This window comes from Camellia sinensis, chromosome 11, assembly GCF_055761805.1.
Source record: "Camellia sinensis isolate YWXY chromosome 11, ASM5576180v1, whole genome shotgun sequence".
Lineage (NCBI taxonomy): Eukaryota > Viridiplantae > Streptophyta > Magnoliopsida > Ericales > Theaceae > Camellia > Camellia sinensis.
The window spans coordinates 156,621,067-156,647,231 of NC_138971.1; the positions used below are offsets into that span (position 1 = coordinate 156,621,067).

Genomic DNA, 26,165 nt, shown 5'->3' on the forward strand with positions numbered 1-26,165 from the left:
ACATTCAACGAAATACATAAATCATCCAATCCTAAACTTGTTTAATAAAAGTTAACCACTATTATAAGTTTACATCCACAAGTAATTCCAAAGTACATATTCCTACAATTTAAATTTTTATCAATGTGCATCTATCAAAAAATATAACTAGTTTACCCAAATATTTTCCATATACACCCATCCAAAAATATAACTACTAGTCTATCGAAATATTTTCCATACACATCTATCAAAAAATGTATAATACTTCCAAAAATGCTTATAGCGCCAATTAGTCCTATACTATTTACCTTCATGCACGAGTTCATCCATCTGTACCAAAAAAAAAAAAAAAAAGAATGTCAAGAATTGAATAAGATATATAATTTAAGTAAAACTTGTAAAGCTGAGCTTACCTGATTAATGGACAAAGCAGTTCTGTACAGCATGATATCGATGTTATTTTCATGAGCAATTTGCACTTGCTCGCCAAGGATCCTAAACAAATCAACAGCAACAGGTGTATATAGCCTCTCATCATCTGTTTTCTTTGGTGGTTGTACCTTTTCAGCTTCAAGGATATTCAAGTACCATTTCTAGAAAATAGTGACAGCAAATGGCACAGGAAAGACATGTGATTTGAGCAATGTTATATACCAAGTAACAAACCAATAAAGCTATCAAAAAAATTATGATTACCCTTGTTGTAGCTTGCATTCTTTCAACATATGCATTCATAAGGGGATCCATTGCACCACTCTTGGAACAAACTTGAGCTAAGGACTCATCAACACCACGGCTTACCAGATTATCTTGGTATTCAACCACCCAACCAGTCACCTAATTGAAATAGATAAGAAGAACCAATGTAATGAAATTACAACTAGTCAAGGCCACATATCACCACTGATCTATAAGAAAAACAACACTATAATTTTCACAACAATTGCTGCATATATCCAATCTAACAGATAAAAATTAAAATATATATATATATATAGAAAAATTGAAGTACTACTCCCCTAAATTTTGCATTTCATGAACTGTAGATTCTTGGCCACTCACTATAATAATTTAGGTTCAAAACGCAAAACAGTATAATAAAAACATAACCAAAACGTCGTGTGTTCATTTGCAAAGTCACACCTTCTCGGGTAGGGATGTCTAAGAGCTTCCTTTGCTTTGAGCTGCTCTGCTCGGTCATATCACAGAAGCCCTTGCAAGAGATCAATCAGATCACTAGCAGAGTGATTCACATGCCGCATTATCATGTTCTGCAATTATTTTTTTTAAAAAAACAAACACACACAGACACAGAGAGAGAGAGAGAGAGAGAGAGAGATAGAAGACCAAATTAATACATAAAGAAGAGAAGGGAAAATATTATAAGAACAAGATGACAGTCTTTGAAGATATGTTTACATGATCATAAAATAGGCATTATTTATCAATATTGGAAATGCAAAAGACATGGAAAACACTGAACAAGTGGGAAACATACAAGTAGATTGGTGAAACAAGGTTGGAGAACCAACAATATTGGGAATTGATGATTTTTTGAATGGAGTACATCTATACTTCAGAAATCAAAACAGAAACATTTTTTTTGGTTTCATTATATATACCATATAGCATTGCTGATTCAAAATTCAAGTCCTTCCAATCTCAACAGACCTTTATCACGGAGATCATTTTTATCTTGGTTCCTTTGTGTTCCATGTGGAATAAATTACTGAGCTCTTTTAATATAAACAAATTAATAAGAAGACCAAACCAAAGAAAAGGACAAAATTAAAAGACATAATGAGTATTTGAAATCATATTAAGAATTAAAGATAGCTTTCCACCTAATATTAGATCAGATATAATTATGAGAAAAACTTTTGATCTTGGTTTCTTTGTGTCATGTGGATTAAATTAGCAAGAACTTTTGATATAAACAAAATAATAAAAAGTCCCAACCAAAGAAAAGAGAAAAAAGAAACATAAAATGGGCACCTAATTGGTAATTGAAGTCGTATTAAAAATAAGGATAGCTTTCCACCTAATATTTGATCAAATATAATAGTGAGGAGTTTCTATAAAATAAAATTAATCACACAAGTGGAAAAGCAAAAATTTCTTTTCTTCTTGGACATACCTTTATTTGTAGTAACAAGGAGATTTCCTACAAAAGTTCTAATAACAACAGCAGCTTGTTATTTGTGGTAACAAGGAGACTTCCTACAAAAGTTCTGACACTGATTTCTAAAATAAAAAAAGAAAAAGCTATAAGCAAAGTCCCATAGGCTGCACCAAACAAGATTTCCTAATGAAATATTTTTTCACCTGACTAATGAAATATTTTTTTATTAAATATCTTTCAGCTTGCAAAAATCCAAAGCTAATGAAATATTTTTGGGTCTATTTTGGTTCTTGTTCATGCCCCCCCCCCCCCCCTCATTTTTTTGGATGGGGGTTATGAACAGGATTATGTGGTTCGTAGCTCGGGTGGTTTGGCTAGTTTAGTTGTTGTTTTTGTTATGTGGGTTTTTATTTTGTATAGCTCTTGTTAGGGCCTAGGCTATGCCCCTTGTATATCTGTATAGTTTGCTTGTTTTATTTTATGACTTATTCACCCAAAAAAAGAAAATAGAATTGGACCTAAACCAAACCAATATAGTTTGTGGTCGATAAAAATAAAATAAAAATTAAAAAAACAAATATAGTTTGTGTTTTCAAATCAGTTTGTAATACTTTGAAGAGCTAGTTATCTCTAACTATAAAAAGGGTTGTCCTAAGGAGAATCCAATCATAACAACCTTTAAAAACACACAATGTTGTGGTGCAAACTTGGGGCTCTATTGTGCAAGGGTTGGAGTTAATAATTGTCGTGACCTGTAATAATTTTCTTTCATGTGGTATGCATTGTGTATCTCTCAAGGTTAAGGATCCTCTGTGCCAAATCTCTCTATCCTCTCACTTTAATGCAATCGTGATCATTAGATCATATAAAAATCTTAAAATATATGAATATTAAGATTTGATTCTATGATTCGATAATTAAGAATACATTGTGATTTAGAGATAGAGAATCACAAAGTCAACCCTGTTAAGTTTGAATATGTGGTCCTAATTATTTTGGAATTTTCCAGTTTGAGATTTCAGCAGTATTAGGTTGTTGAATATAGAATAGTTTGGATTCCACAATTCACAGTGGCCATGCTTTGAGAAGCATTAGTGATCACATTTTCTGGTATGTCTGCATTTTGAATTTATGAAGAGATTGAGGTTAAAATATTGATCTCAACATATACTATAAAACTTAAACATTTCCTATAGGCTTAGAAGGAACTCATTCCAATTGAAACACTTGAGAAAACAAAATAAAATATTTTTTGAAACTAGTTCTAGTCAAAAGAAAAAACACCCTGAAACTTTTTAGCAGCTTTTGAGGAATTTTACAAACAGAGATATGAAAAGGTGATCCTACTACATCTAGTTGTGAACTATCTTCAGGTTGATAGTTACTGAAATATTCCAAATTCTATGTACTAACAGTAAGAATGCACAAACAGGACTTCTGTAACAAAATTCACCATTCAGAAAGAAAATTTCAAGAACACAGAATCCATTTTATTGCATGGGTGGGCACTATATCTGAATGTGATATAGTAATAGGGAAACAAAGATGGCTGAATTGAAAACCAAATATGCTATTAATTTGTTTGTGTCTATATTAAAGAGAGGGAGAGAAGGGATAGAGGGTTTTTCTCCATCTTGTTCTGTTCCTTTGAAATCCCCAAAATTATAAGCCTAAGTTTTTATAATATAGCTCCAAATTCCAATTCCAAAAGGGGAAATTACAGGAAGGAGCAAATCCCATGGTGATTCTAAGCTTCCAAGCAATAGTAGTCCAGTTTCTTTCAACCATTCTACTCTTTGTTTATTGATCTTATCATCATTAAATTTTTTTAAAAAAAAAATTATAAAGCTTTTGTTGTCTCTTTCAACCATTGTTTTAGAAGTAAACATAATAACTCTTTTTGAGCCAAGTTTGGTGCCATATTGTAGTCTTTTTTATTTGGGGTTTAGCATAATAACCAAAACAATTAAACTAATCTAAAAACAACAAAAACCAAAACAGAATTTAACTGCAGACTTGAGACTTAAGGTGGTTGCATGACTGTATTGTGAAAACAAGCAATTTAAATCAATAGATAACAGTCCAGATAGCTAACCTAACGCCACCTATTTGTTTAGAAATCCACCCTGCAACATTTAACTTTGCACCCATCCTTGCGGCTACAATATCATCACCACTGCCTCTTAATCGCTCCTGAAAATAAAACAACTCATGGAATAGATTAATTAAATAATTAATAAAGTTCACTTTTGATGACAATTTTCACAAAGACTGCAAGACATTAAAATGATAATTAATAAAGTTCACTTTTGGGAAACAAATTGCTTAAACCACTTCCGGTCTTTAAATTGAACATCTTGAAGAATTCGGTTGACCTACAGCCAACCAAAGGGATAACACAAATTTTTATCAAAAACATTAAAATGATTAGGCAATCAAAGTGATAGGCTAAATATAAGACACAAGTTGATACATTTATCACAATAAGGAAAAAAAATTCAGCATTTATATTTTCAACCGCACCTAGTTATTTTCCCCTTCAAGTTCCCAGCCTGTACAAAGCTAATGAGGGAATCGACATTACCCTCAGATTCAATGTGCTCCACTTAAATAAATTTTCTTTTACTCCAGCTCTTGGAACATCCTACTTAATTAAAAGTTGCCCATGAATGAGAATTTCCTAACATATCATATAATGAAAACCATTGGCTTAAGGTATAGCGACTCGAAACCTAAAAACAAAAGCAACAGCCATGATGTCCATACCTCAAAAAGGAAGTATATCAATCAAGAAAGTACATAGTTTGAGATAAAGAGTTCAAAAGGTAGCCAGCAATAAAACAGTTTAGTACAAGGAGTTAGTAGCACAATTATTCGGTAGAGATAAAAGAAGCTCTTCTGCAACTTAGACCTTATGAATGGAACCCATATTTTTAGACCTTGGAGCATCACCATTATTGTGTTTGTCCATAACAACATCCAATCAATATTTTTTAAAATTTAACAACCAAATTCCAGTGAACTTATCAAAAACTAAAGACAAATACATACAAATTTATTTTAATCTAGACAAAAAACAAATCATCAAAGAAGTTATATACAGGGTGTAGATTCTGCCAATATGGGATGGGAAACTGGAATGGTAGCTATAAATTTAGAAGAAAACTAAGATATCCTTTCCTTTGACCATGGACAACATCAGGTTCTATTTTAGTGTGACCTTCTGAAGGTTTTGTTTCAAAACAAGATGGAACCCTGTACATCCATCAAGCCTATAAGCTCTGAGATAGAGAAAAATAAAAGAGAATGGTTGAGAAAACACTTGATAATTAGGAAATATTTATAGAAGAGATAAGAAGGTGTGAAGGTATTGACTAGTGACAATATCCCTGTAAGCAAAACCTGGAGCTGCTAGAGTCGGCTTCTCTAGAAAGATCAAAATTGAACTTAAGTAAATCTCAGAAGTTGAAGATAAACTGCTGAAGAGATGACACTACAACAATGGCAACAAGTTAGTCTGAATCTGAAAAATATTTGGTTGAAGTAGGGGTAATACAAATCAAATCAATTCTGAAGTTGAATTAAAACACAAACTATTGAAAACAAATTCAAATCCGGATTGCTACAGTTTAGCTAAGGAAAAAAAAAAAAAAAAAAAACCTTACCTAGATTATTTGAAAAACTTTTTTTAAAAAAAAACATTGACACATAAATTTCCAGTCCCAAAAATTTTCCAACTTTGAACCAAATATCTCTCACAAGTTTCATAAAGAGGCATGATTGAAGAATCCACCAATTGCTCATAATATATATATATATATAGAAAAGAAAATTTGAATTAAACAAAAAACCCATCAAATTCATGTAACAGAAAATCAAACCCACAACAACAATGAAGAAAGAATAATCAAGACCCACCAACTGTTCGATCAAATGTATGAATCAAAAAATGCCGAGATTTGATCAGAAATTGTTACCTTAGTACCAAGGGCTGCTTGGCGGATCTCCTCCTCAGGGATAATAACAGGCCACTTCTCACCGGCGTCGCGGAACATTTGCTCGGTCTCGAGAAGCTGACCCTTGTCGAGAATCATGGTCCTGCTGGTCGCTCGTCCAAACCAAAATTCGCCGCTCGTCGCTCGCCTCCGTGAGAGAGAGAGAGAGAGTGTTGTTTCGAAACTTAGGGCTTTGCAAACCTGAAAGGAAATGAAAAAATGGGGGAAAGACAGGGAAAAAAGGGGGGAAAGTTTGGGCGGGCGGGCGGGTCAGTGAAAAAAAAGGGAAAATTTGTTTCATTTTTATTTTAATGAATTTTTTTTTTTTTTTTTTTTTTTGTAAAAGTAGAGGTAATATTTTAATGAAAATTATTTTTCGTTAAAATAAAATTAATTTTTTATGATACATGAAACTTTTTTTTTTGTGGCCCATTTTTTTTTTTTTTTGTTACTAAAAATCAAGAACTAATTTTTTGTGATAGAGAAGAGGGAACGACAGTAGTGGTGAAGGTGATGGATAAGAGGTGATGGTGGTGGTGGTAATGGCGAAGGAGATTAGTGGTGAAGTTGTGGTAGTGGTAGAGGAGATGGAGTGGCGGTGGTAAAGGAGAGGTAACAATAGTAGTAGCGGTGGTAGTAGTGGTAGTGGTGGTGGAATGGTAACGATGGTGGTAGTAATGGTAGTCGTAGAGGTAGAGTGGAAACAATGGTAATAATGCTGGTAGTGGAATAACATTTGCAGTAGTAGTGAATGTGGTAGAGAAAATAAGTGGTAAAAGAGAGATGAGTGAGAGACAGATAGAGAGAGAGACATAGAGAAAGAAGAGTGATGAGTGAAAGAAAGACAAAAAGAGAAAGAGATAAAGAGAGACAGAGAGAGAAAAAGATAGAGACAGAGACAGAGATAAACAAGAGATGAGTGAGAGATAGACAAAGAGAGAGAGAAAGAGAGCGAAAAGATATGATCGAGAGAAAAACATAGAAAAAAAAAGAGATAGAGAGAAAAAAAAGATGAGTGGGAGAGACAGAGAGAGAGATAGAGAGATGAGTGAGAGAGATAGAGAAAGAAAAAAGATGAGAGAAATAGAGAGAAGAGAGATGAGCGAGAGACAAAGAGAAAAAGAGACAGAGACAAATACAAACAGACAGAGAAGAGTGATGAGTGAAAGAGAAAAAAACAAGAGAGACAGAGAGAGAAGAGAGATGAGCGAGAGAGACAGAGAGAGAAGAGAGATGAGCAAGAGAGATAAAGAGAAGATAGATGAACGAAAGAGACAAAAAGAGAAAATAGATGAGAGAAGAGATAGATAAGTGAGAGACACAGAGAGAGAGATACAGACAGACAAATAGACAGACAGACAGACAGAGAGAGAAGAGTGATAAGTAAAAGAAAGACAGACAAAAGAAAGAGAAGAGATGAAAAAATGGGTGAAAAGAGACAGACAAAGAGAGAGAGAGAGAAAAAGAGCGAAAAGAGATAAACGAGAGAGATACAGGGAGAGATGAGCGAGGAGCGAGAGAGATAAAGAGAAGAGAGACAGAGAGATGAGAGAGATAGAGAGAAGAGAGATGAGCGAGAGACACAGAGAGAGAGAGACAGACAGAGAAGAGTGATGAGTGAGAGAGAGAGAAAGAGAAAGAGAAGAGAGACAGAGACAAAACACAGAGACACAGAGAGAAAGAGAGAAACAGACAGAGAAGAGTAATGAGTGAGAGAGAGAGAAAGAAAGAGATAGAGACACAGAGATAGAGATAGAGACACAGAGAGAAAGAGAGAGAAAGAGTGATGAGTGAAAGTAAATTTTTTATTTTTCTTTCAGCGACTAAAATATTTTTTAGTCGCTGAAATTAAATTTTTGCCGACCAAACTTTTGGTCGCCAAAGATAAAAAACAAATTTTTATTTTTCATTCAGCGACTAAATTATTTTAGTTGCCAAAACTATCTATACCGCGACCAAAATATTTTTTAGTCGCTGAAATTAAATTTTTGCTGACCAAAATTTTGGTCGCCACAGATAAAAAATAAATTTTTATTTTTCATTCAGCGACTAAATTATTTTAGTTGCCAAAACTATCTATACCGCGACTAAAATATTTTTTAGTCGCTGAAATTAAATTTTTGCCGACCAAAATTTTGGTCGCCAAAGATAAAAAGTAAATTTTTATTTTACATTCAGCGACTAAATTATTTTAGTTGCCAAAACTATCTATACCGCGACCAAAATATTTTTTAGTCGCTGAAATTAAATTTTTGCCGACCAAAATTTTGGTCAGCAAAAATAAAAAGTAAATTTTTATTTTTCTTTCAGCGACTAAATTATTTTAGTTGCCAAAACTATATATACAGCGACCATAATATTTTTTAGTCGTTGAAATTAAATTTTGCCGACCAAAATTTTGGTCGCCAAAGATAAAAAGAAAATTTTTATTTTTCATTCAGCGACTAAAATATTTTTTAATCGCTGAAATTAAATTTTTGCCGACCAAAATTTTGGTCGCCAAAGATAAGAGGAAAATTTTTAGTTTTCATTCAGCGACTAAATTATTTTAGTTGCCAAAACTATCTATACCGCGACTAAAATATTTTTTAGTCGCTGAAATTAAATTTTTGCCGACCACAATTTTGGTCGCCAAAGATAAGAGGAAAATTTTTATTTTTCTTTCAGCGACTAAATTATTTTAGTTGCCAAAACTATCTATACCGCGACTAAAAAAATTAAATTTTTGCCGACCAAAATTTTGGTCGCCAAAGATAAGAAGAAAATTTTTATTTTTCTTTCAGCGACTAAATTATTTTAGTTGCCAAAACTATACATACAGCGACAAAAATATTTTTTAGTCGCTGAAATTAAATTTTTGCCGACCAAACTTTTGGTCGCCAAAGATAAGAAACAAATTTTTATTTTTCATTCAGTGACTAAACTATTTTAGTTGCCAAAACTATCTATACAGAGACTAAAATATTTTTTAGCCACTGAAATTAAATTTTTGCCGACCAAACTTTTGGTCGCCAAAGATAAAAAAATAAATTTTTATTTTTCATTCAGCGACTAAATTATTTTAGTTGTCAAAACTATCTATACAACGACTAAAATATTTTTTAGTCGCTGAAATTAAATTTTTGCCGACCAAACTTTTGGTCGCCAAAGATAAAAAAACAAAATTTTATTTTTCATTCTGCGACTAAATTATTTTAGTTGCCAAAACTATCTATACAGCGATTAAAATATTTTTTAGTCGCTAAAATTACATTTTTGCCGACGAAAATTTTGGTTGCCAAAGATAAAAAGCAATTTTTTTTTTCATTCAGCGACTAATTTATTTTCGTCACCAATACTATCTATACAGCAATTAAAATATTTTTTTAGACGCTGAAATTATATTTTTGCCAACCAAAATTTTGGTCGCCAAAGATAAAAAATAAATTTTTATTTTTCTTTCAGCGACTAAATTATTTTAGTTGCCAAAACAATCTTTACAGCGACTAAAATATTTTTTTAGTCGCCAATTGTGGCAAATGTAGCGACTAAATTTTTTTTAGTCGCCAATTTTGAGATTTTTAGTGACTAAAATTTTTTTTAGTCTCCAAAAATTAATATACCCTGACTAAAAAAAATTAGTAACTAAATATTGTACTTTTACCGACTAACATAATTTTTGGTCACCAATTCGACAACTTTTGGCAACCAAAATATTTTTAGTCGGCAAAAGTGATCGCCAAAACTGTATTTTCTTGTAGTGACCCAATAACTAAATTCTATGAACCAAATAATCAATAAGTTCAATTCTATCAACTCAAAAAAAGTGTCCTACAATGAGAAGAAATAAGCAACTAAACAAATCTTATAATAAGAAATGAATTATCAATTGATTCAATTCTTGCCTTGACCTATCAATTAAAAGCATACAAGAATAAAGAAAATAATAAAATAGAAAATTTTAAAAATTTTAAAAAAGCAAAAAAATTTTACATAATTTAAAGAGGGTTACTATTATAATTTTATAAATGATACATAATACATAATCTTTATATATATGAATAACAATTTAAATATTGAAAATTTAGGAAGGACACGTGACCCCCCCGTACCTTAGGTGACTCCGCCCCTGGTAATTGCCATAAAAATAGGAAGGCTCCAACTAAATCAAAAACTAATTCAACACTCCTAATTCTACTCAACTGCTTCAGATTTTCGTAAATCAAACTACTCCATGATATGAAACAAGTCCTGCATGGTAACAAGTTATCACATGACAAGCTTGTACGCCTATCTATATGCACAGTCTTCGTGTGGCCATTAGCATTTTCTTAATATCTATATATATGGGCTAGCTGTTTCAGACATAGAATACTAAATCTGGAAAAAAAATTATTCATGTAATTCTTTTAACAAAAAATTATGTACCCAGAACTCATAATATAAATATGTAGTTTAGATATAGACTTGGCGTGGTATGAGTTATATTCTGAATCAATCTGATATATGCATTTTAAATTATGGACACTTTTCTTCATACATAACATTGTTGTAAAACATATCATCCCTTACAATTATTCTTGGTACAATATTTTCACATATTATCAACAAAAAGAAAATTAAAAAAAAAGAGACTTATCTAGATCGGCCTATCTTCATGTTTCATGAAGAAGAATAGCTGAAAGAAGTGCTAGCGGGAATAGAAACATCAACCTATCCTTCTAACATTTGTGTTACCATCTTCAGTGTAGGCCTTTTTGAAGGATCCTCTTGTATATACCAGACGCTGTCAAGATCCACCGGCCCAGGGTCCCGTTTTCTTCGATGGCAGCCACATCATTGTCCACCAAAATGTCAAGTCTCCCATTCATATAGCAGTCATAAGCCCAATCTGTGAGTATTGCTTTTTCTTCTTCCCCAAACTCTGCCATCTTTCTACAACAAATGATCTCTAGCAACATGACACCAAAACTGTAGACATCCACTTTAACTGTCACAGGTGCATTCTTGAACCATTCTGGAGCAGTAATGCTAGGTATCATGAAAAACCTTTCATGAAAATAATCATGAAAGTTTTGTGGCCCTTAGATTACATTTAGAATAAAGCACCACACACTAATCAAGGTAATCCAATGATCATAAATCTTTCATGATCATTTTCATGAAAAAAATTTCATAATCTCTAACTTTTCTCATTCTGGAGCCACGTATCCTCGAGTTCCCCTTATTCCAGTATGAGTTCGAGTTTGGTTGAGCAATATTGATTTTGCCAATGCAAAGTCAGAATTCGTGCTGTGAAATTTTCGTCAATAAGTATGTTTTGAGGCTTTATATTGCAGTGGATGATCGGGCCATTACAGTCTTCATGCAAGTAAACTAGTCCTCTTGCAATCCCTGGAGCCATTTGAGTCCTTTGATACCAATCAGGTCTTGGAAGGCCGAAGAGGAAATTTGCTAAACTTCCATTGCTAATGAATTCGTTTACTAGAAGCCTGTGAGGCCCCTCTTGACAATATCAGAACAGTTGGACAAGATTCTTGTGATGGGTTTTCCCAACTGCATTCACTTCGGCTTTGAATTCCCTCTCTCCTTGTGTCAACTTGTCCAACTTCTTGACCGCAACTTGTTTCTTTGAACCAAATTTTAATACACCTTTGTAAACAATCCCAAAAGAACCCCTCCCTAATTCATCCTTGAACCCGTCTGTTGCTTCCTTCAGCTCTTCGAAAGTGAAAAGATGCAAATTTTGTTTCGGTAACACTTGAATCATATACGACCTTTCTTGATCTTTTCCTGTTAATTGAGAAAAGCATTAGGGAAATTACGACTAGTAATACAACGTTGACAAACCCGGAGCTCCACAAGAGAATTTGCTTGTCTTTCTTTGAGTTGGAAATTGGATAACCAGAACTTCCCGAAGGCGGAACGTTGCCTTTCCTTACTTTGATAATAGTTAGTGCAAATTTGAATCTCCCTTTAGACAGCGGTGGTTTCTTCTTCCAACATGTTGTATTGCTAAATATGGCAACGTCACACAAACAATCGTTCAAACAAGACTGTTGGCACTGAGTTTGATTATAAGGTCTCAAACTGTCATAATCTCCAAATGGCCAATTCACGCCTTGAATCTCGACCGAGTCATACACGTCTTCTGGTTTTTTCGTTCCATCATCCACTCCACAACCTTGAGGGAAATTTGGTTTGCATCCTCCAAAATTGTTGTTTGGATCCATGAATGAATACCCGGTTGGGCATTGACAACTAGGAGTGCCCCCGTTTGCTCTGGGCACCAACAGAAGTCTTCGCATAAGTATATTCCCTGAAAACACCATCAAAATCCAACGTTGCGTGATAGTAGTTGTTTGGGTTTTGAGCGATGTTCTGCCATGAGAGTTGGACAACCCCTCCATTCCCTTTCATGACGTAAATATCGGCTGATTGACTGAAAACCAGTTGAAACCCAGATTCAGAAGTGTTGGAATTAGCCGTTCGACTACTGTAATAAGGCGCATAAAGCAATTCGCCTGGCCAAGCGACAGGATTGAGCTCAAGATCTCCTCCATTAGTGAAATGGAGCTCAAACCTTCCTTTTGAGTAGTTGGTTTTAGAACTCTACTGACTTATATGTTTGGATTTAATTTTTTAAAAATAAAAGTGAATTTTTTGAAATGTAAAATTATATATTTGGACAATCTGCATTATAGAGATTTTGAATTTTTTCTCTTTAAGGAATAAATCACACATTACGAATAAAAATGTAACACTCTAATATATAGCACTTCAATAACGTAACACTCCAATATAACACTCTAAAAAACTTTTTGGTGTATTTTTTCTAAGCATAATACTCCAATGTAGCACATATAAAAAATTCTTTAGTATACTTTTTTCAAACGTAACACTCCAATCAATATAATCTCAAACGTAACACTTAAATGTAATACCAAAAAAAAAAAATTCTTAATGTATATTTTTCAAACGTAACACTCACAGTTTGAAATTATACATTTACCCAAAGCCTACTAATTAATTTTTATACTTCTTTTAGAATGGTTTGAAGAATCCCACATCTTTTTTTTTTTTAGTGTTGTATTGGAACGTTACGTTTGGGAAAAGTAGATTAAGAAGTTTTTTGTGTGTATTATATTGGAGTGTTACACTAAAGAGTATTTTTGAAATGTCATATTAGAGTGTTACATTTGAGAAAAGTACACTAAGGATTTTTTTTTAGTGTTACGGTTGAGTGTTACATTGGAATGTTACAATTTGAAATTTTACATTTGTCTTAAAACTTAATAAGGAGTTATTGTACTCCTTTTGAAATGTTTGAAGAATTCAACATCTTTTTGAAATATTTGAAAAATCTCATATTTAAGGTCATTTTTATACTTATTTTGAAATGTTTTCCAAATTAAAAAGATTTCATATAAAAATTCATTTCAAATTTGATTTCCATATATTGTGTACATTCCTTTCTAGCACAAAAGAAAAAAGAAGAAAAAAACATAATAAAAGTAAGGGTAAAATCGTAAATCTAATTTTCAAATAACATATTATATCTACATTTTCAAAATCAATAGGACTAATTGGTCTATAAGAAAATCCTTAGTACTAAATGAATCTTCATTTCTCAAGATTGGATATATATATATATATATATATAAATTTTTGGATAAATCACCAATAAATCTCAAAATGTAATCTTCTGAACTGTTTAGTCCTTCACTTTTTCTTATAAACACAAATGTCCCATTAAAGTGAAAATTACATAAAAGGATAGTCACATACATTTTTTGGTTTAATTTTTTAGGAATAAAAGTGGGTTTTTCTAAATGTAAAATTACACATTTGAATAATCCACAATATAAAGATTTTGAATTTTCCCTCATTCTAGAACAAATCTCACATTTTGAATAAAAATGTAACACTTCAATATAACACACTAAAAAACTTCTTGGTGCATTTTTTTCAAGCGTAATAACGTAATACTCCAAAAAAACTCATTAGTGTATTTTTTTCAAACATAATACTCCAAAGTAATACACACAAAAATACTAAAAAAAATTAATTTATTTTTTTCAAACGTAACACTTACAATTTCAAATTATACATTTGTTCAAAACTTACTATGGAATTTTTGTACTCCTATTGGAATGATTTGAAGAATCCCACATCCTTTTTTAGGAGTGTTATATTGGAGTGTTACGTTTGAGAAAAGTATACTAAGAAATTTTTTTTTTTTTTACATTGGAGTGTTACACTAAAGAATTTTTTTTGAGTGTTATATTGAAGTGTTACATTTGAAAAAAGTATACTAACATTTTTTTTTTTGAATATTACATTGGAGTGTTACGTTTGAGTATTATATTGGAGTGTTACAGTTTGAAATTATACATTTTTCCAAAGTTTACTAAGGAATTTTTGTATTCCTTTTGAAATGTTTGAAGAATTTACATTCTTTTGGAATGTTTGAAGGATCCCGTTTTTCAAATCATTTTTGTATTCCTTTTGAAATGTTTTTTAAATAAAAAAAATTCTCATATAAAAATTCATCTCCAATTTAATTTTCATAGATTGTTTACATTATCTTTCTAGTACAAAAGAAAAACAAAAAGGAAACATAATACAAATAAGGGTATAACCTTACATTTAATTTCTAAATAATATATTAAATCTACATTTTCAAAATCAATGAGACTAATTGGTTTATAAAAAAATTCTTGAGATTAAATGGATTATCATTCCTCAAGATTGGATTTATATATAAATCTTCCTAAATTTTTCTAGAATAATTACAAATATATTTTTTGTATTTAAAAAATCAAATATCATAGAAAAATAAATTAGACTTTTGAGACTTTTACTTATATTATATAATTCGATGATATGAGTGCGATGAAAAATTTTGATTTGGTAATGTTTAGAAGCACTCAAAACTTGAATTACACAGAGCACACCACGGGAGTGGACTGGGCTTGGGGCAATATTTGTTCAATTTTTTTTTGCTAACAGGCTGATCTGCTTTTTTGGGCCTGCTGACTAGGGCTTCAAACCTATTCCACTAAAAAATACGGGCTCGAGCCCATTTTGTATTAAATGGATGAGAATTCAGAGTGATCCACACCCACTCTTCACGGACGGAGCCCAAGTGGTGTCCCAATCCTAAAAATTTGCCTACATTTTATTTTTTAGTGAAAAAAACAAAAAACTGCGTTTGTTATTGTATACCTATTGTCGCGCTATGTGACTTCTCGTTCCTCTGAATCCTTTGAAAAGTTCAAGGAATTTTGTAATGAAGTAGAAAAGCAATATCAAAGCTCTCCGATCAGATCGTGGGGGAGAATACTTTTTAGATAATTTTCGAAATTATTTAAAAGAGAATGGTATTATATCTATGAAATATAGTTATATTTCACTCACATATTTTCTTTTTCTTTTCTTTTTTTCTAAATTTTTACTCAAATCCATGATCCAAAACACAATTTAAAAATAATCCGAAGTTTTTTTTCGTAGGCTAATTCAAGTGTGAATTAGAGCTTTTTTTTTCCTAACACAAATTTAAGATCCAAACATATACCCACAATCCTGATCTGCCTTAAATGGTTTGGGCTGGGCCTTCTGTTTCACTTAAAATTTGTAAAATACTACATGTTAACAGGCCCGTGTTCTCTGGCCCAAAAAAAAAATAAAATAAAAAACTTGCCTAGTTCCACATTAAAATGTTGTGAAGTTTATGAAAAAAGGTACTTATAAAAATAAAAATAAAATAAAAAGTTTTTAAAAAGGTTTAAAAGCATCCAATGTGACCAACCTTGGACCGACCCTTAAACCTTGGTCCATGCTCTTTAGGGCTGTTCAAAAATCCATTCAAACCGGTAATCCGGACCGAACCAGACCGAATCATACGATTTGGTTCAGTTCCATTAAGAATTAGTTCGGTTTCGGATTAAGAAATATGAGAACCATAAAAACGGTTCGGTTAATGGATTTTATGAAAAAATCACGGTTCAAACCGAACCGAACCGAACCGAATTTTAAAAGATATATATATAATATAATATTAAGTTTTATTTTTATTAATTGATTTTTTATAATTTTAATGATATTAGGATGATATAGATATGTAATATTAAGTAATGCCTTAATATTGTTAGTTTTTATCATGAGTTAAATGAAATTAGTTGGAGTAATTATTTTGCTAATATTAACAATTTATTCTTGTAAATAGAAAATTTTGGAACCATAAACCAAACCGAAACCGAACCGTTTTTTCGGTTTGGTTCTGGTCCGGTTTTGCAAGTGTAACGGTTTGGTCTGGTTCTCAAAATCACAGAACCATTAGGATCGGTTCGGTTCTTGGATTTTCTCAAAACCGAACCAATCCGGACCATGTACACCCCTAATGTTCTTTTTTGAGTTATAATAATTGGAATTGTTAATGACTGTCCAATGTGTAAAAATATTTGAGGGTATGAAAAGTGCGTAAAAATTAACTTCTTTTTAATTATTTCTACTATTTTTATGCTTGATAAAATAAAAGAAAAAGGGAAGAAATACAAATGAACTACTCATACTCGCTAGATCGACATTCTCTCAGTGATGTTCTATAAAGTTGTTATTAGCTTGACCTTTTAAAAAATTATTATACGATTGTTCTTGTAAATTTTTAATTTCATAATTTGTGCATCATTTATTTTCTTTTGCCAATATTTGAATTTCTTGTGTGTAAAGATTTAATCGAGACAATTGATCATTTTCTTGCCATTATCAAACTTGGTATGAAAGTTTAGATAAAATATGTCACTATGCGTTCTACTTTTTCATGTTATTTACCAATTTATCTAACATTTGGTACTCAAATTTGATGAGCATTATTGTTCTTGTTGTGTTACAATAGAAGGCCTCGTAACGGGTCAAGCTTAACATGGTTATATATTTTCTTAAGAAATTAGTTATTGACAAATGTACGAACATTTAATGTTTTATTAACTAATGTGAATACGCCCTTATAATAATTGCTAAAAAAGGTCAAAAATATACTAGTATACCAAGTTTTCTTTTAGACCTTGGGTTTGAACCATTGGTCTTATAGCCTAAGGTGTTATGAGGGAAAGGGTAAAAATCCAAACTGATGGAGCAGTGACGACCCCATTAGTTGTAATTTGACTTTATTAACATATTAACATCCTAACATCCTACAATCTTGGGGAAAAAAAATTAGCCTTCTTTAACTATCCATGCATTTCTATTTGAAAGGTTAGAGGGTCTAGTAGGGATTGATAATATCTTCCATGGTTTTTGTTAAATCATTAATTTCTTGTTGAACTATTTGTTTCTTTTTCATTATAAGAAACAAATTGTTGAATTTAGGTAATTGTTCAATTTTGATTGTCCAAATGTAATTTTATTTATATTGTAAATAATTTTTTACTAAGAAAAAAAAAAGGGGGTCCTGTTTTGTGATACCTCGTTTAGGAATAGATTTTGTTAATGATTTTTTAGACTTTTTATGAAAAGAGATATAGAAAAACAAAGAAAATAATTTGATAATTTATAATATTTTTTGACTTTTTAATTAAAATATTTAAGTACACATTTTGACTTTTTACAAAAAAATGTGCAGAAGAGTAGAAAGCTAATGTAATCCAAAAAAGATATAATATATATATATATATATATGTTAGAGTTGTTTGGAATGATCTTAATCAGTACACTTTTTGACATTTTACAAAAAAATATGTAAAATGTAGAGAGGTGATGTAACTCAAAAAATATAAAAAGATAAAAAGTGTTCCATTTTAGTTCACCCTAAGAGTTATTTTGAGAATTGACTTTTTTTTAAGTGATTTTTTTAATTTTTTATAAAAATAAAAATGTGTAAGAAAGTTAAAAAATTGACTTTCCAAAAAAGGAAAATGTTATAGCCTCAACATTTCTATCAAATATTTGATCAAGTACCTCACATAGATGTGGGTGTATGTGAAACATTTGCTCATATATTTGATAAAAATGTTAGTATCCCTAGCATTACTCTTTCTAAATAATCTTACGCAGTGTTTGGTTGAGGAATTTGGGAAGGAATCTGAAAAGGGAAAGGAAAAAAATAGCTGAAAAATAATATAAAACTAGATTAAATAAACAGAAAAGCATAAAAACTAAATAAATTTTTAATCAAAACAAAATACAGATTAAAATAGACTGAAATAAGAGTGACTTACAATTATTTATTGTTTACTGGAAATTGGAATCATTACATCAAAATACAAGTTCTTCAAAATACAGATTACAAAATGGCAAATTACAATGAGAGAGTTTTTGAGAGAAATCTCCAAAATTTCAAGTGTCCTCTTAAGACTGGGGAGTTCCCTTTTTATAGAGATGCATGTGACTTGAATTCCTCCATTCCCCTTGGAAAAATTCACGGGCCAGAAAAAGCCAAATGTGAACTGTGTAGTCACATGGGTTCTGGTTGCTACTATGAAGGGTCACGAGGTCTGTTTTTACTTTTTGTGGTGAGTGATTGAAAAGACCATTTTACTCTTTTTTTTTTTTTTTTTTTGTTAAATCAAAAGCTAGAGAGGCATGACTATCATTGTGACTGATTGGGAATCCGAATTTATTCAGAAGCAGTTTTTCTCAAAAGAAGAGTATTGATTGAAACTTTTGAATATATTTGATATCCAATGATGATATTGTGTTAAGCATATGGGTCCTGAGCATCTTGATATTGGGAGCCATATGGATCATGACTAGTAGAGGCTTCAGAAGAGGCTGATCTATTTAAAGTATTGTCTTCATCTTGTGACTTGGCTTGGCTAAATAGCAATTTCGTAATCTGGATAAGTTCTTCATTGTTTGTTTTTGTTTTTGTTTTGGGCTTTGACATGGATGACTTGGATTTGGGAGGCCTAGAGCTAGCTGTTGGGCTTCCAATTCTGACTGTTGTGAGAGGAAGTGAGCTTCCTTGAGTGACTAAAGCAGTTAGGTTCTACTGAGAAGACTTGACCACTGCTAGAGTATGAGCATAAATATTGACTGGAAATTCTTTTTGGACTTGATCAATAATGCGCTGGCTTTAAATGCATCCCACCATTTGACAAAATGTTGTCTAATGACTATGTTATCTTCAATATGATATTGTCATTTGAATATCCAAGGAACTTTATATTTGGACATGAAATTGAGTAATATTGGAAATTGACTCTTATGTTGACTCAATTTGTAGACTATAGAAAAATGAGTGACTTGATCCATTAGGTTTGAGGGGATAATTTCTGGTATGGCACCATGTTGAAACCACCATCTCAAAAACCAAGAAAGAAATTCTGACTTGAATTGATAATCAAAGCAAAAAAAAAAAAAAAAACGAGAGTGACTGTATGTTTCATTTTGATGCAAGAGGACTTTGAACCATGGCTCTTGCATCAATATAATCAAAATAACTATATTGTATCGTATGATTAAGAAGATCTTACAACAAGAACATGAGACCCCGTTTATTGGGAAATACAATATTGTGTATTGGTAAATGATTTTACTGGTATTGACTCTGTCATAAATGAGTTTAATGACTATGGACTTATGATAGAAAAAGAGAACTTTGTAGAAGGTGATTTACTTTTCTGGATGAGATGGGATGAAATGCTAATTAGGAGGGAAATAGGTTTTGACTAAGTCAATGACATTATGACTGTTTTTGTGGACTTGTTCTTTGTAAAAAAAGTTTAGGTGATTGAGTTTTAAGAACATAATCTATTCTTGATGTTGACTGGTTTGGATAACTAAGAGGCATGGGTGTAAGTGATTGGAAAGCAAAGGGGTCAGAGGCAAATTTGGTATCTGTTGACTAGATTAATTGGGGGTTCAACAATGGGTTGACTGGTTGGACTAATAGGAAATAATTTAGAGGAAGGCTTCTGACTTGGCGTCTGTAATTAAGAAAAAGAAAATAGGTTAGCATCCACTGAGGACATCTAGCCTATCTGTATGGAAATTGAGAAAATTTGTGTAATGAGCAATTAAATTACGTCGGCTAGCAATTTGGTGAAATTGAAAGAAGAGATCTTGATCAATTGACTTTAAGTAGGCTATTTCAAAGGTATAGTGGTAAATAATTTTGCAATTGCGGGTGATTTGTAGGTAGAACAGTATGGAGTGGGCATTTTTACTATGAAATTCGTAATATAAATATACTTATGACTGGTTCGACTTATTTATTTTGATGATTTGTTTAATTATGTTTTAATTTATTTGGAAGAGAAAAATAGAATCACAATTTATTTTGATAATTTATTTAATTATGTTTTAATTTATTTAGAAGAGAAAAATAAAATCAAAATTTATTTTGATAATTTATTTAATTATGTTTTAATTTATTTAGAAGAGAAAAATAGAATCAAAATTTATTTTGATAATTTATTTGAAAGAGAAAAATAGAATCAACATTTATTTTGATAATTTATTTGAAAGAGAAAAATAGAATTAAAATTTATTTTGTCCCATTATTTCTCACTTAAACCTTTATCCAAAATGTTGTTAGAATGTCTTTAATATTTGATTAAATCAGGAATTCAAACAGCCCAAAATAGAGGTTCAAACAGCCTAAAAACAAAGGTTTAAACAGCCCAGCACAGCAGCAGTTCAAAAGGTTTAAGTAGAAGATATTCAAATTTGTAATGATGGAGTGAAAGTTATTCAAATTAGTAATGATAGAGTGGAATATATTCAAATGAATACAACAGTTATAAACGATTATAAATTCAAATGAATATAACGGCTATAAACGGTTATAAGTTTCATTATATATACCAAAGCCTCTGATGTGAACAAGTGACAGTAACTACAAACAAGTTATAGAAATCAGAAAATATTCTTTGATCTAAAATCACTCTCATCTATTCTCTGAAAAATTTTCTGAGAAGTGTTCTTCAATTTTTGTTTACATCATCTCTCAGAAATTATACATTAAGTAATATAGCTTTAAACCCATCTTTTTTGTGTGAGGATTACAGAAAAATCAAAGTCTCATTTTTATATCTATCTTTGAGAGATAATTCTTATAGCTTTCTCTGAAAGCAAAAACACCTTATTTTCAATCCTGTAAGAGTGTAGTACTCTCAGTGTTTTTTGGATTTAGAAAGTCTATGTAAAATCCGTGGAGGATTGCTCCATCTGTGAAAAGGTTGCTAGCACCCTGTGAAGCTAGCAAATAGTGGAAAATCTCAAGTGAAACTTGAGGAGTGGACGTAGGCCGAGTTGAAACCGAACTACTGTAAATTTGTTTGCCTCTCTCTCCCTTATCTCCTTATTTTATTTAAATTGCCATAGCTATATTTCATATTTTTATTGTGTTAAAATCATTAATTGTCATAGTTGTTAGAACACTTGTTTTAATTATTTTTATTTCATTAACTATATTTATCTATTGTGCTAGTCATAATTTTTATTAGGGTATTATTATTTTATTTGTAAAAATTTAATTCACTCCCCTCTTAAGTTGTCTTTTGGGTAACAATTGTTATCAGAGCCTAGACTCTTATTTTAGATTTAACCATCTGGGAGTTTCGATCTGGTGGGTCGTTGAACACACCAAAATTAAATACTAAACTACGCCAAATTCTTTTAGAATAATGGCAAGTTCAGGTATCGATCTACAGGGACTATTGTGAAATTAACTTAATTTAATTGTTAAATTCCTAAATTAATTTTGATAAAAAGATTGAATGATTATAACCTAATTTAATAACGAATAAATTAAACTAAGGAATTAAATTATCAATAATAAATGTAATTGGATTTACTGAATTGGGGAAAAAACTAGGGCAAAGAGTCCACCACTAGCCACGTAATTAGGGTTTCCAATTGAAATCAATTATGCTATGGTTTGAACGGATTAATACTTCGCAACTACAAGCTCAAAGCATTTAACAAGAAGATCATCACTTTCAATGTACGAGCACGAACCATCTCAAGTAATACGAACCGTTCACTCTAAACTACGGTAGTGATACGACTCGTTCCTCGTAATATGGTTCGTCCCATACCTTGAATGTGAAGGAATAGAAAACAATTGTATGGATAACATTCAACAATCACAGAAAGTCAAATATTCTAAGGAATAATAAAAATTATATAAAAGAAACTTCTAAATCACCATACAAATGTCCAAACCTTTACATAATTTAAAATCAAAAAGAAAACTAAATAATTACACGGCTAGGGTTTCATCAAAACCCTAGAAAAGGAGACTAGCCACTCATGGAGGAGTGGAATGAGGTAGATGGAGAAGAAACCACCATTGGAGCCATCCTTGAAGCTTTTTGTTTTCCTTCCCTTCCAAACCCTAGCCTCCCTCTTTCGGTCAAAACAAATTCAGAACCCTAGAAAAGCCTTTTCCTTGCCTTTTTATACTTCCAGTCACTTCCAAACAGGTTTAAAATGTCGGTTTGACTTTCCCAGAAAAAGTCAATGCACGTGCGAAAAAGTCAACACACGTGCGGGAAAGTCAACTTTGTCCAAATTCTGTCTTTTTGCCCATTTTATGCTCCGACGATGTACAACCTGATTGACATTTAACACACATAAAGTATACAGTTTGACCAGCAAGTGAAGTTAAGAGATTCTAATTAACGACCTCAATGATGTACATTTCGGCCTTAATCACATCCCCCAACTTACTACTTGCTAGTCCTCAAGCAAGTAAAATAAAATAAAATAAAATAAAACAAAATCTATCTATTTCCTCTTTCGTGGGAAAACGTTTGCATTTAACATATGCAACAAGCCTTTAAACCACAAGGTTACCCCAAGTGGACGAGTAAAGTCTCGTGAGGGTTTTCAGAAATGATACCCACAAACATTAACATATTCATATATACTCAACAACAAATGACCACACTACTCCACCTAATAATCAACTTATGTGCCACTACAGTGTGATATTGAGACATAATGAGTCATTAAAGGCACAGTGGACAAGCATGAAGGAACCTATTAAGTCAAAACCACAATTCAGTTAATACAAAAGTAAAGTTTCCTATACTTGTGCATGCTAGTAGACAAGTCATGAGTACCATCGGTGTAAAGTGCAATCTCCATATTAGTTAACTATCCACTATAATAGCCCAGTGTAACTCATAATAACACCCAACATATACAGAAAAAACTAACCTGTTACAGCCAAGATTCTCAAAAGTTTTTTTTTATTTTTTTTATTTTTTTTATTTTTTTATTTTTTATGACTGTGCAATGTCCTGATCTATTAAACTTTCTAATCAACTCATGTAGCAAGATTTGGGCCAATGACTCCCAAACCAGACGGTTTTAGGGCATTAGGTGTAGAGACACCCCTACGGGCTTAATAACTCGAGTTGAAAAGGCTACGAATCCGAACCAGTCATTCTTTTTATTTTTCCTTAACTGTGCAATGTCCAAGTCCCTTAAGCTTTCTAATTAACCCATGTAGCAAGTTTTGGGCCAATGACTCCCAAACCAGACAGTTTTAGGGCATTAGGTGTAGAGACACCCCCATAGGCTTAATAACTCGAATTAAAAAGGCTACGAACCCAAACTAGTCAAATGGTTTTTTTTTTTTTTTTTTTTTTTTTTTCCGAAAGAATCTTGGCTTCTCATTTATTCTTTTCTGCAACTCTAGCTATTATCAATGATGTACACCAGAGATTATAATAAAAAGATCAACGCTATGATAGTGTCTTCATGTGAATTAAGGCATAGTCATGACAAGTGTACTAAAACCACAAACACAGACAACTCTCCTCGTGCAAACATCGCATGCAAGTATCTACCCAATAAACCCTTTTCATACAAGTCTTCTATACTCTCCAATTAACATATGCAAATATCATCACCCTACTAGCAAAAAGTCACATCAAGTGAAGTAATGTAATCAAGTGAAACAGGTATAAGTATGAATTATGAGCCAAATAGAAATGCACAAAAGAAAATATAACCATCATCCCCCAACTTGAATATGACATTGTCCTCAATGGAAAAGTAAATAGAAATGAGAGAATATTACCAGAATTGTAGGTACACATCCAGGTAGGCAGAGAGTAACATATACACACTTCACACATTTTTTTTTAGATTTTTTTTTTAGAAGAGAAGAAAATAAAATAAAATAAAAACGAAACTACTGAAAAATTAAATGAACAATTACATCATAGAATAGAAAAAATAAAAATAACATCACGAACTAAACAAAAAAATTAAAAATAAAAATAAAAATAAAACAATCAACAATCTAATTAAACTAATGAGAATCAATAACGAAACAATTTAAACTAAACAAATATAGAAAATAAAAAAATTAAAAAAAAATTAAATTAGGATTATTGTTAGTACCATTATTGCTGAGGGTTTTTATTTTATTTTATTTACGAAAATAGAAAAATAATAAATAAATAAATAAAATACAATTTATTATTATTTTTTTAGTGATTTATGTTTTTTTAATATATATATACATATAAAAATAATAATAATAATTAAAAAAAATATAAATAAAATAATTATTTATTTATTTATTTATTTATTTGTAAAATTTATTAACTTCAACAAATTAAAAATGAAAGAAAAGGAAAAAAAATAAAAAATAAAAAAAACAAAACCAGATGCACAAACTTTTCCGCACATGGCCGCACATGCGGCGATTTGCAACTCCTTGCGAATTTTTTCTTTTTTTTTTTTTTAAAAATCGGCGTCCCGCATGTGCGGGGCCCAAGCCGCACGTCCAGCTTGGTCAAGGATCACTCCCCCGCACTTGCTTATTTAGCAATGCCCACAATGTTTTGGTGAGATGGTGCCGCATGTGCGTGCACAGTGCCGCACATGCGGGAAATTGTTTTTTTTTTGTTTTTTTTTTTAGTATAAGACAGATTTTGTTTATATATATATATATATTTGTAAAATTGAACAATTATAACACTTTTTATTTTTATTTTTAAAACAACAATTAACAAATAAAACAACTTCTTTTTTTTTAAATCAAAACTAAGCATTTCTACCTTCAATTGACATCCGAAATAAATATAGTATATAAGAAAATAACGGAATGCCCACTAAAGATATAATCTTCACGCGAAAACCACGGGTACTACTTTTCTCCCTAACTGTGTTTGTAACTTTCCCTATTCTCCGACAGGGTGACAGACTAGGTTAATTCGGTATCCAGAATCGAGGCGCATAAAGCTACCTCAACCTATGGGGCTGCCATACAGAGTTCAAGCCGAGGTAGTTTTGAAGCAATCTCCACACCCCTGGGTATTTAAACCAGACTCTAGTCTCGGAAATCCCAAACCTTTGTGTTCTAGGCTTTACCATTCAAACTCTAGTTTCCACCGTCTCAGTTGGTCTCCTAGGAACTCACTACAAACACGGTTAGGTGGCTATACCAGACCGTCAGATGCCGTTCGGGCACAGCTAACACCAAAGGGATTACACTTTTAGAGGATTTAAAGCCTCCTAGACGCAAATAAAGCATAACGAGAATAAAGAAAAAACAGAATAGCATAGAAGGGAAAGAAAAGAGAATAAGGAATCAATCTATCAATCATAATAAAATGGGTCCATCAAACCCCTGGGTAAAGGAAAATGATCCTTCCTAGTCGAGGAATTTAGTCTCCTATAATCAATGCACACTCGCCACCCAGTAGTGGTTCGTGTGGAGACTAACTCTCCTCCCTCATTCTTAACAACAGTGATGCCCAATTTCTTGGGCACCACTTGTGTGGGACTATCCAACTTGCTATCTGAGATGGGGTATATGATACTCGCATCCAACAATTTCAAAACCTCCTTAACTAACCCATCAATATCAAAATTTTCAAACCCAAAATGAGCTAGATAAGCCTCTAAAGGGTCCTCTACAAGAATGGAGGGCAAAGCCGCCTCCACAATCTCATCCACAATATCCACTAATAAGCACTCCTCTCTCTCATGAGGTTGTTGGGATGCTTAGAAAATATTAAGTTTCACTTGCATGTTACCAAATGAAACTTCCATAACCCCGATCCGACAATTAATGCATGCATTGGCCGTAGCCAAGAAAGGTTGACCCAAGATCACTG

The 26,165-nt window shown here is 31.9% G+C and overlaps 1 protein-coding gene and 1 pseudogene across 7 annotated transcripts; both read right to left on the reverse strand.

Annotated features, from left to right (window-relative positions):
• Positions 1–13: 13 nt before the first annotated feature.
• LOC114312022 (exocyst complex component SEC6-like) lies at positions 14–6,358 on the reverse strand. Of its 7 annotated transcripts, none has more exons than XM_082895936.1 (6): positions 6,082–6,358; positions 4,210–4,479; positions 1,126–1,253; positions 679–819; positions 396–575; positions 14–312 (listed from the first exon to the last, which is right to left on the reverse strand). In XM_082895936.1, the coding sequence occupies exons 4-6, from the start codon at positions 727–729 to the stop codon at positions 283–285; spliced, it is 261 nt and encodes an 86-aa protein (XP_082752062.1). In that variant the 5' UTR covers positions 730–819; positions 1,126–1,253; positions 4,210–4,479; positions 6,082–6,358; the 3' UTR covers positions 14–282. The 7 variants fall into 7 exon arrangements, with proteins under 7 accessions (XP_082752062.1, XP_082752059.1, XP_082752063.1 ...); XM_082895933.1 differs by having other exon boundaries at positions 4,210–5,597; XM_082895937.1 differs by having other exon boundaries at positions 4,210–4,297; positions 6,082–6,312.
• A 4,382-nt stretch (positions 6,359–10,740) lies between these two features.
• Positions 10,741–17,159, reverse strand: LOC114311988 (G-type lectin S-receptor-like serine/threonine-protein kinase LECRK3; annotated as a pseudogene).
• Between the last annotated feature and the right edge of the window lie 9,006 nt (positions 17,160–26,165).

Bases quoted from the DNA above. Each gene is read 5' to 3' on its own strand.
- LOC114312022 (XM_082895936.1), bottom strand. From the start codon at position 729: ATGGATCCCCTTATGAATGCATATGTTGAAAGAATGCAAGCTACAACA. The intron at 576-678 runs GTAATCATAATT...ACTATTTTCTAG, and splicing joins GAATGCAAGCTACAACAAGG to AAATGGTACTTGAATATCCT. The intron at 313-395 runs GTAAGCTCAGCT...TTTTTGGTACAG, and splicing joins CTGCTTTGTCCATTAATCAG to ATGGATGAACTCGTGCATGA.